General features: G+C 33.9%; 1 protein-coding gene across 1 annotated transcript in view; it reads left to right on the forward strand.

Annotated features, from left to right (window-relative positions):
• Positions 1 to 12,146, forward strand: part of VWDE (von Willebrand factor D and EGF domains) — a 61,146-nt gene that overhangs the window by 24,763 nt on the left and 24,237 nt on the right. Inside the window, exons 11-15 of the mRNA XM_054563828.1 lie at positions 2,670 to 2,878; positions 3,040 to 3,998; positions 6,255 to 6,391; positions 10,378 to 10,533; positions 10,644 to 10,748. Of these exons, the coding sequence (XP_054419803.1) occupies positions 2,670 to 2,878; positions 3,040 to 3,998; positions 6,255 to 6,391; positions 10,378 to 10,533; positions 10,644 to 10,748 (1,566 nt within the window). The remainder of the gene's footprint in view (positions 1 to 2,669; positions 2,879 to 3,039; positions 3,999 to 6,254; positions 6,392 to 10,377; positions 10,534 to 10,643; positions 10,749 to 12,146) is intronic.

Below are 12,146 nucleotides of genomic sequence, written 5' to 3' on the forward strand. Positions count from 1 at the left end.
TTAAAAATAATTTTCTTTTTCTCCATAGATTTTGGGTTTATTCTGAACTTCTTTTCATCTCTATTAAATTAAAAACTATCATTTTCAACATTAGGGATTTCCACCCCCCAAGAAAATAGCACTTAGATTAACAATGATCTTAGAGTAAAATTTTGTTTTCATTTTCCACACACAAATAGACACAATAGTTAAAACTTTGTAAAACCTAAACCTCCCTATTTAAGATTTCAATATGATAATTGTACGGATTAGTGATAAAAGTTATTTTTCACACTGCCTGATAAATGGTATCTAAGACAAAGATCAAATATATAATTAAAAATAAATATTCAGGAATAGCTAGGCAATTCTTGAAATGAATACAGATGGTTCTGCTTCAGAAATAGGCTGGTAGATAAAAACAAGAATATTGAAGATAACACAGTCATTAATATTTTTAAATGGTATTTCATATATATGAGCTAACTCCATTTTAAGGGCATCTTCCTTTCATCTTCCAAAAAAGTAAATTCCAGGTAAAAATAATTTAAATTTAATTGAAAGTAGTAGAAATGTAGGTGAATGTTTTTATAACAATGAGTTGAACAAGGATTTTTAGCATAACTTTATATATTTGACTTCAATCATCTAAAACAAAAATGTAAGTCAAAAACTAGGAAAATATTGGTGATATATAAAGCATACAGTTAATATAGAAAACACTTATGCATCACTAATGTGCAATATAAATAGGCAATTCATAAAAGAAATAAAATTGATAAATACGTCCAAAAGTACAAATAACCAAGAATAATATAACAGCTTCAACTTCTTTAGTAATCAAAGAAATTCAGACCATACATTTATTATACAATATTGGCAAGAGTAAGTAGTACAGTCTTTAAAGGAAAAAGAAAAATGTATATATACATACATATACACACGAGGTCTGTCTAGAAAAAGTCCAACCATTGTTAATATAATGAGAATGGTTAGTGCGACATCGATGTAACCTGGCAGCCAAGGAGAGCTGACTGGAATGCACACGGAATGACAACTTCACTGTATTAGTCAGAGGGGATGGCAGACACCACTGAGTGAACATGTGTACTGTGCGGCCATTGCATGCGAAATGGTTGAGTGAGGAGAACAATGAATCTGCATCAAATTTTGTGTTAAGCTTGAACGTTCTTCCATGGAAACAATTCAGATGATTCAGAAGGCTGCAGCTATGAGCAACTGGTGACTAGCAGCTTCATCATGGCAATGTGCCTGCTCATGCTTCACGTCCTGTGCAGAGTTTTTTGGTGAAACATCAAATCACCCAGGTGACTCAGCCCCCTACTGCCCAAATTTGGCACCCTGTGACTTCTGGCCTTTCTCCAAAACTAAAATCACCTGTGAAAGGGAAGCGATTTCACACTGTTGATGAGATTCAGGAAAATACGATGGGGCGACTGGGAGAACTGTGTGAGGTCCCAAGGTACCTACTTTGAAGGGGACTGAGGCATCACTGTCCTATGTACAATGTTTCTTGTATCTTCTATCTTCTGCAATACATGGCTCTATTTTTCATAGCATATGGCTGGATAATTTCTGGACAGACATCGTCATTCATATATATATAAATACATATATATTCAACCTATGCATGTAATTTTTAAAGAAATTTTACTTCTGAAAACTTATCATAATAAAATAATTAATGATGATGTGCATTGTATCTCTCTTTTTAGGAGGGAAAATTTACAGATAATCGGGTATGAATAAGAGATTAACCAGATCCCTAAATATAGTAATGACACATAATAGAACAGTTCGTAGTCATGAAAATTCTAGAGTAAATGTGTATTTATTGATAGGAAAATAAATTAATGAAATATAGGAGAGGTGTTCAAAGAATTTGCACCAAGATCCTAATATTAGCTACCTCAGGTTGAGTAGTCATATGAGATTTGCTTGCTTTTAAAATAATTTTCTGTAATGAACACTTACCATTTTTCTAAAAAGAAAAAATGTAATTTTTAAATCTAAAAAAATTAAGTGGGGAAGTAGAGTCAGAGGAACAGACAACACATGACTTCTGCAGGAGAGAGGTTCTCAGCACATGCATCCAAGTCCCTGCTCAGGGAGTGTGATGCTTCTGAGAGGAGGGGTCACAGTTAAATGACACCAGAGGCTATTAGGATGATTCAACAACCCATCTCTGCTCGCGTTCCCAACTTCCCAAGCAATGTTCTGGTTATAACTTGGCTTCTGATTCTTTTGCATACTGGCAGCAAGAGAATGCTGATTAGGAATATGTACCATTCTGGAATTACATTTATATGTGTATATCAATTATTTGGCAGTCTAGGACAATATTAAATAATTACTATCAGAGATATTACTTGGTAAATATTATTCTCAACATGTATAGCTGTTTTAATTGCATAAAATGCCTCACTTTATGTTAAAGAACGAAGTATGAACAAAATGTCTAAATAAAAGGATCAATTTGGAGATGAAATTTCAAGTAAGCAAAATGCAAAAATCCCCCACATTTTGATATACAGCATTAGAAAGAAAGGCATAGTATAAGGAAAATCAGTATTTCATTTTTCTTTTATATTAAGGAAATACATTTATTTTTAATAGTTTTTCTTAATCTCTGTTGAATATCATTTTAAATGACTTATTCTGTGTTTCAGATCTGGTTTTCTTCTGGAGCATTTATCCGTGCTGATCTTAGCGAATGGGGCATGAGTCTAACAATCAGAGCCCCTAGTTCAGATTACAGAAACACCTTGGGACTTTGTGGCACCTTTGATGAAAACCCAGAGAATGACTTCCATGACAAAAATGGGGTCAAAATTGACCAAACTTTTAATAATTGTGTTGCTTTTATTAATGAATGGAGGTAAGAAAGTAAATTATTTTCACTTGTTTTTATATTAATATTTGACTTTAAATGAGTGCTGACTCAATAATCTGCTTCTTTTTTTTTTTTTGCAACACTTTACTGGGGAAAATAATGTTTTTGTTTGAATCACTGTTCTTTTCTGTTTTTCCATCTGCAAGGATTTTGCCAGGAAAAAGCATGTTTGACACAATGCCAATTTCTCTGTCATCGCCTGGAAAATTACACTATTGTAGCTGCTCCTTGGACACCACTTCATTGTATCCATCTTCTAATCATTTGGCTATTGTTTCTCCATCAGACATTGTTTCAGACTGCAAAGACCTCACTCATGTTAAATTTTCTTCCTTGATACCAGAATTAGATGTAACCTCTAAATATGTTAATCCAGAAGCTCTTGTCCGAGGGATAACCAAGCATACATCTCAAGAAGAAAATAATTGGAATTTCTCTCAAGAAAAAAAGCACGAGAACCTAACCAAACTGGACTTAAATTTACAAATATATCCTGAGAATGAGAAACAAAATGCACCAAAAACTTCAGGCAATGGGACACACACGCGAGACCAGGTTAGCCACAAAACAGGGTGGCATCAGCAAAACAGATGGAAACAGCAAAATTTATACGAGTTTTTTCCTTCGTTTGCTTTCCAAAGTCTCAGCCAGAGTGACCTAGAAGAATTTACTTATTTCTTCCCTGAGGACCATACTGAGGATGCGCAGGAAGAGTTTGTCCCCACGTGGCCCACACCCTCTGGCCTGACGGAACGCAGCACTTCGGCCCTGTGTCAGCAGACTCTAGCCAACTCCAGCTTAGGAAGGCACTGTCTTGCCTTTCTTGGCGAGAGACTAGACAGTGTTATAGATATGTGTGTGAAGGATGTTCTCCTAAAGGATGACCTTCGCTGGGCAGAAGCAGGTGTGGCCCTTCTAGAAAATGAATGTGAAAGGAGGATTTTGGAAGAGGGGAAATATAACACGGAAGAATATGCCAAATCGATTGAAGACATTCTTTTGGTATTGAAATGCCCTAATTTCTGCAGTGGCAATGGGCAGTGTATGCCATGGGGATGTCTATGTTCCCCAGGCTTTAGTTCCTACGACTGCGGTGGCTCACATGGTAAGTAACACTCTCCGACTGTGATATTGTGAAAATTATCTGATTATGAAAATACCTTTTTCTTTTAGCAGAGCTGTTCATAATAAGGGGGGGGGGGACAAATTATATTAACTAATGCATTAATGATTTTCCAAAAGTGTCATTTCTTAGAGTGAAAGCAGAAGCACATATGTGGTAGTCTATAAGGCACAATGTGATCTTGTACACAATATCTGCCAAAACTCATCCCCTGCTATTTTTGCTCTCATTCCTTCCATTCCACCCACTCTGTGCTGTTCCTTTGTGCTGGTCTCTGTGCTGTTCCTTGAAAATGCTGCGTGTTCATGACCGCAGGGGCTTGGCACACAGCTAGTCCCTCTCCTGGCAGAGAACAAGTTTTTCTAGAACTCTAAGTTAGCATTTTTTAAACACCCCGTTAATAATATTTTGCTAATTATACTTATTTGTTTAATTTTTTTCTCTGATCCATCTACATGGAACTCTTTTCTCCTGAAATATTAGAGAAAGGAGTTTTAGAGTCAATTTGATCCCATTAACCAGTAAATGAGTAACTCCCAATTTTTCTCCTGTCACCACCATCCTGCCCTTTTCCAGCTGCAGACTCTTCTCTTTCCCTAAACGCAAACTGTACTCCTCGAGTTGCTCCCATGAAAAATTTGTAGTCATTTTGACTTTTCTTTTTCTCTCCTGCCTTGCGTATAATCCATTTGCAAATCCATGAGTTAATCCATTAACTCATCCATTAGCAAATCCAGCTCTAGCTTCCAAAGGATTTTATCTTTTTTCCTGCTACAAATTTAGTCCAAGCCACCATTATCTCTCACCTGGATTATTACAGGTTCTCTCAAAATTGATTCTCTATTCAGCAGCTAAAGCAGTTCTTTTGAAATGTGTATCAGATCATATTAATCCTCTGCTAAATCCCTCCAATGCCTCCCTTTCTTTCCAAGTAAAAGCCATCTTCCCTGGCCTGGCCTAAAAGACCCTGCAGTAATCTGAGGCTCCTCTCTCACTGAAGTCACAGTTCTCTGTCACTCACTGCTCTCCAGTGCTCTCAAGGGGCTGTTTGCTGTTCCTCCTGGAGGTCAAGGCTGCTCCCACGTCAGGACCTTTGAACTTACCGATCCCTCTAACGGAACCATTCAGCCACCTCTTGTCTCCATGATTGACTTTCTTCTCCGCTCTGTTCAAAAATCCTTTCTTGGTCATTCAAAATGAAGTACTTTTTCTAACACAACCTTATTATCCCTATTTCTTTTAATATAGGCAATATACTTTTTCTCCATAGATATGAATGTAATATATTTTAATTTAATAGACTTTATTTTTTCCCTTGTTTATTTCTTGTCTTCCCATATTATAAGTTACATGAAGGCAAGAACTTTGTTTTGTTCATTGCTATATCCTCAATAGCTAGAATAACACCAGAAAAAAGAAGTTGCTCAGTAATCATTTGTTGAATATATGAGAACAAACTAACATTTTAAAAAATTATAAGTACTATTAGGATTCTGAGTACACATAACATAATTTTGTATTCTATTGTTAGTAAAGTCATATTCATTTAGATTTTGAGAGCACTTAGACAAAAGACTGAATTACTTTCACATATTGCATTTATCTATTTTGACAACCAGATTTTGCTTCCATAAATAATGTATGATCTTACAAGACCAGGGATATAACCATAGGAAGGTCAATTAACTCTGACTACTAGAAGAAATTTTTTTTCTATGACTGGGAAGTTACACCTATGATTATTGTAGCATGTAGAATAGTAATAATACACAAAAACATCAATTATACTAGAATGGCAGCAGACATAAATTTTGATAACTCTAAAGTTAAAATAAGGATTTAAAAATATTAATATACTACATTGCTAACTACATTATTTTATTGCAAAAGTATTTTTCCTGTAATCCATCTTTATGGCACATACCAAAATGGCAAAATCAAAACACACACCATTGTAGTAGTAATTTCTTAATACTTACCCTTTATTGACATTAACATTAATGAAACTTGCATATTTTAGAGATTGGTAGAATCTGTAATAATATTTTTATTGGTTTGATGGTAGATAACACTTTTTTAAAAATTTCAGATTACTCTTAACATTAATGTCCTGAGTAATATTTGGGGCAGACTTTAAAATATTATTTTACATTTTTAAAAAAAATTTGGGCTTTGAAAATGATTTGGTTTTATCTAAACTTAAAGAAAATATGTCTTCTTTTGTTATATTTTCTGAAGACAAAGCTCCTGAAATTACAGAGCTTGAGAATGCTGGATTCTGTAATGTCCGAAAATACAGCTGTATGATGGTGAGAGTTTTTGGTCAAGGCTTCAAAGAATCACCTTCATTTAAATGTGAAGTTACTAAACTGCAGGTATGTTAATTACAGCGCTGAAAAAGAATTAAGCTTATCAATTATTCAGATTAATTTTATTTTGGGTTAATTTGGTGTATCAATTATCAACACAATCCCAAAGTATGTCATATGCACATATGAACAGGAAAATGATTAAGTTGCTTAACCTTTAAACTTCCTTATATGTTAACTCTATTGAACTATTCCATATATTTGTTAATGAACTATTCCATATAATTTTTACTGAAGTATTGGTTCACTATTTCACTCATAATAAGAAATTAAAAAAATATTAAGGTTGATATGTAAGCATGTCTGCTTCTTAAAATGTAAAAACAAGAAGAATGGAGATCATTTTTAATTTAAATAAATTTTTTAAAGTAAAATTTTTTAAGTAAATATTTTTTAAGTAAAATTAATTAAAATTTAATTTAATTTTAATTTAATTTAATTTCTTTAATTTTTTAAGTAAATATTTTTTAAGTAAAATTAATTAAAATTTAATTTAATTTTAATTTAATTTAATTTCTTGCATGAATTATAGGATATAGAGATAGGAACAATTCCATTTACAAACCACTGAACCTTTATATTTCCCTTAATGTGAATTTCATACTGGAAAATTACAAAAAAAAATAGTGTATATTTCTTTGAGTCTACAAAAGATGGACATGATCACTCAGTTTGAATATTGGCATATCAAATTGTATTTTATTTTTAATGATTTTTTTACAGTCTTATTTTTCTTTATTCAAGTGAAATTTTATTTTAAAGAAAGCTCTTTGAATTTCTAAAATATGATTTGCTAAAAACTTAAAACAGCAAATCATATTTTAACATTCTTTTAACTTTTTCTCCAAACTGATGAAGTCAAATGTGATTCTGAGACTGAAAATTTATAGAAGAAAATTAGTTTTGTATTTTTTTTCAAGTATTTATACTCAAGAAGTATGGTTATCTCAAGATTTTATAAGTATAATATTTCTAAATGAGTCATGAAATAGTTTAATGCCAATGAAATAGTGAGACACACAATAGAAATATAATATATGTATAAATGTACTCACTTCAATGACTATGACTTAGACAAATAGGCATTTCATTTTTCTTGGCAGAATATATCAAATGGCACCACTCTACTATTAAGTGATTTGCCAAGAGAGACTTTTATAGGTTTATATTCTTTTGGAAAGTACATTTTGTACTTACTTTTAGACATATTTTCTGTGATATTTATTCTCATACATCTCTCCTCCAAACATCTGATAAACAGAGTACACTCTGGAATTCTTTAACACACTATGCAGAGCTATAGAAACAAATATGTTCACTCGTCAAAACCAAACAGATTAGCTATTTTCTTTTGCACCCTGTTCATAGTGTTTATGTGTTTCATTTGTAATAGTTAGGTTTATTTTAAAAAATTTTTATTCCATCTTGAATTTCCTCCAAACTCTAGTTGATTTTAGTTATTTACTTATTTGGAAGGTATGTAAAATATTATCATGGTTCTAAGAGTTGGTGTCATACAAAAGGTAGACACAGAGAATGTCACTGTCTTCTCTTCCCTACCTCCCTCTTTCCATTACCATTTCATTCCATCCCATTCCCATCCATCCCTTGAAGGTATTCGCTCTTACAATCTTCTTGTAGAGTCTTACTGTTTTCTTTTGTATCAATACTAAGTAGGAAATACATCCTTTCTCTTTTACATGAAGGGTAGCATATTATAGGTCCTTTTTTTCCTATGTTTACAGCAGTAATTTTAAATAAGTTAGCATCTAAAGATCAAATCACACAATTATTTCCTTTATTCCCTCCTGGAAAAGCAGCCAGGACTCTACAGAATCTCATTTTAAATTACTTACTTAAAAGATTAAATTCAAGTTGTTATCCTAGAAAGGAATGTCCTATCATGATCTGGCTCTCAACTATTTTTGCAGGCTTGAACCTCCTTGCATGTGCACTAAAGTCCTATGTTGATTAGTGCATCCCTGTCCTTTCATGTGCTAGTCCCTCCAGCCAAGCCAAATCACTCTCTCCGTTTCTGCTCCCAGCGTTCATCGAGTTTCCTTTTTTTACTTTCAGGAAGAAAAGTACTGCTTCCTTTTTGAGGCCTTCCTTGGCTATGCTAGTTTGACTTAGTGTCTCCTTTCTCTTTCATTATGCCTTTAAAAAAAAAATTTGGTTCTAGCCCTGGCTGGTGTGGCTTAGTGGACTAAACACCAACCTGCAAAACAAAGGGTCGCTGGTTGGATACCCAGTCAGGGCACATGCCTGGGCTGCAGGCCAGGCTCCCAGTAGGGGGCACGTGAGAGGCAACCACACATTGACTTTTCTCTCCCTCTCTTTCTCCCTCCCTTCCCCTCTGTCTAAAAATAAATAAATAAAATCTTTTTAAAAAATGTGGTTCTAGCAATAATAAAAATGTTTTATTTGTCCTTTCCTCTGTTATCAATTTTCATAAGACTATCCCTAGAACATACAAATACTCACAAAATATTGATGAGTAGAGAAGAAATAAGACCCTGTTTGTTTTCATTTTAGGTAAGCTCCTCCAAACAGGAGGGTGGAAATAATCCCTGTATTCTCAGTCATTGGTTGGAGTCTTATTTGAACACACAAAAGCAAAAGAAACTGTGCCCATGGAAGTGTTGATTTCAAGACTACCCCAAGATGTTGTTAATCCCCCTCCACTAGAGGGAGACCACTGATACAGCTGATAGGCCAGAATCTACACCTCCCTTAATTATGGAGATTTATACTGAGGCCCACTCTCAATAATCAAATCTTTAGCAAGATAGATTCTACTAGCCACAGCTTAGCATGTTCTTGCCTTCCCTACCTTTCCCTACTGACCTACAATACTGAAGTACCGGCAAACTCCATGACCATTTCTGAGTAACTGAAAGCATTCTATGATCATAAATTTCTTAAAAGTCTAAATCTAAATTTTGGCAATAAAATGTGTCCTTTTAGTTTTCTATGTAGTTACCAGTACCCAGGAAATTATACTGGCTTTTCTTCTTTAGACACCAATGTAATTCTAATACCAAAAAATAATAATGTATAAGTTAAGCATGATACACCATTGAATTATTAAATAGGATGAAATGGCTAGAATTTATTTAGTTTAAAGTAATGTAAATTCATTTGAGCTAATTTGAGCAAACAATGATGTTTATCACGACAATTTGCTTCCCTCAGAATCAAGGATGTATTGAATAGCTGAACTGTCAGGGAGAAACTTGAACTTGGGACTTGGACACTGTGAAGACTCAGTGTATGTGCATTTGTATGTGTGTGAGGTATCTGGCTCAGTTCTGCTTTTCTCTGTTTCTGAGCTTCATTTTTCCCTTTTACTAGATACTGGCTTTCTCCACATAGTGAAAAACATGGCCAACAACAGCTCCATAGGTTTGTATCTTGCTACTCAAACCACCAGAAGTGGACTGGCCCAATACCCTCCAGTGCAAACTTAAAATATCCCAAGTAATCTAAGCATTGACTCAGCTTAAATTCACCTCTGGAGTAGCCAAGTATAGGTAGGGAGGTGACTCCTATAAGAGAATAAGAGGTCCCATGGGAACAAGTCAATGGAGGATCAAATGGACAGTTTCAAGTGCAGTGGAAAGTGGGAGATTTTCAGGAGAAATGAGAAGTTTGTGGGCAGAAAACCAATCCATTATGTGTCCACTACATAGACAGTATGTTTCCTCTTGCTACAATAGTCATTGCATAGTGATCCATTATATATGGCCAATATTAGTAACTACTTTGATTTGGATTGCAAAAAATGTGTGAGGGATTAGAAGCAGTTTACATCAAATGAAGATGTATACATTTTTTTATTATTCTGAAAGAAACTATCACTGTCACTTTTGTTATTCATTATATATTCCCATTATACCAGGCATGTATTTTTTAATTTGTATTTTGATGATGTGTAATTCATTAGCAAAATATTTCCAAATAGGTTAATTGCTTTCTCATTCTGCCTGCAGTATAACAGCAGTAAATGGGTCCTCGGAGAAGCCTTCTATGCACATACTGTTTTTCAAAATAGCAGAACTGTTGATTGTCAGCTGCCTACTGATGGTCAGCAACCTGGTATCATGGATCTCAAGGGTGAGAAACCAATTGTGAAGTGGCAATTAAAGGTAAAAAAAAAACCCATATTCTCATAGCTATAATTAAAGTAAATATATAGTAAGATTTTATAATTTATGAAGCTACATTTAGAATAACTTATTACACAACTACCTTATAGGTAACTAATGATGGTTACAGGTTCAGTAATCCCAAAATAATGATAATATATGATGGGGCTTGCCAAGTTTGTGGTCTCTATGAAAAGGACTCATGTACTACAAAGGTATGTATCTTTTCACCTATTTTCACCATTTTCCCCCTAGGTATTTTCATTTCCCATACTGTAGTTTTTCAACTTTCATATCAGAAATACTAATACAGAAAATCCCTCCTCAGGTTTATACAAGTTTAATTAAAATTGTTACTCTGCCCGTAACTCTTGTTTTAAATGGCAAGAAAGAAGTCTCTATCTTTAACATTTTAAAGGGGCAGGTTGTTTATTCCTAAAAAAATCAAGAGGAGGTTCAGAGTGAATTTTCCCTCTTTATACATTGTTTTCACAGTAATAATGATTTTCCAATAAGATAGTGCTTCATGGTTACCTAATGATCTTCGTGGCAAGTGACATGAATTTGTGTAGAGCTGGTAAAAAAATGTAAGACTGGCACTTTTACAGGGAATTTTTTGTGGCAAACTAAGTTCATTGAACCATGTAAACACCTACCACTTGAGGGGTTAAAGAACAGGACAGCCTGACCTGAACCCTGGTAGCCACACCATCTTATCTGTATCCTGTTTATTTGGTTCATCGACAGGACTTTCTCACATGTCAGTTGCCGATTTAACAGATGCCGTGGATGTAATATTTGGATCTAATATCATTTGACTCTTCAAAACTGAGGAGCAGATCAAATAATATTTATATATATGGAAATTAAAAGTATTATTATTTTACACTTTAAAATTTTTCCTTGAGATTACCAATCAGATCATATCAATAAGAAGTTTCTGTTTTTGAGAAGTTTGATTTTTATTTTCTCTCAAATATTTTATTTCCATATATCCTACAATAAGTACTTTCAAAATGTTACTTGTAGTTGTTTCATCCTCTTGAACAATTTTGTTCTTATTTTTGTGCAATGTTCCAAGAGATGTCTCAAGAGATTTCCTAAAGTGAGCTAAGTTTATATGTGCTGAACAAAATGTGGTCTTCTTCCAAGGTTATAAATTATCTCTAGATTTAGTATCATTCCTGTGCATGTCAGCATCTCTTTCTACTATTTTGTTTCATATCCACTGTGCTGCGTGGATAATCACGCTATAGGTCTTTTCTAGTTTTGCTAGACAAGGACACAGTGGGCTCCTAGAAAAAGAGAAGAGAACTGTAAAGGAGTGTGATTCTATAAAATGTTCTGGGGGGAAAGGGCTGTTTTATTTTCTTAAATAAATAGAGCACTTCCAGCATGAGTTTAGCAGTAAAAGAGACAAGGAAAAAAGGAGGTATTTTCTTCCATGTTATTTACAAGTTGTAAGTTATAATTTTGCAGAGAGAGACAACTACGTGTATTCTCTTATTCCCTCCATATCGATTCATTCCATAAGCATTAACACATAAAGGAAACTAATTATTTTCTAGCATGCATTTATGACTAGGGGATATGAAAAAATATTTCCTGATCAA

Source organism: Pteronotus mesoamericanus, unplaced genomic scaffold, assembly GCF_021234165.1.
Source record: "Pteronotus mesoamericanus isolate MK-2021 breed Mesoamerican mustached bat unplaced genomic scaffold, CSHL_Meso_final scaffold_85, whole genome shotgun sequence".
NCBI classification, from domain to species: Eukaryota; Metazoa; Chordata; class Mammalia; order Chiroptera; family Mormoopidae; genus Pteronotus; species Pteronotus mesoamericanus.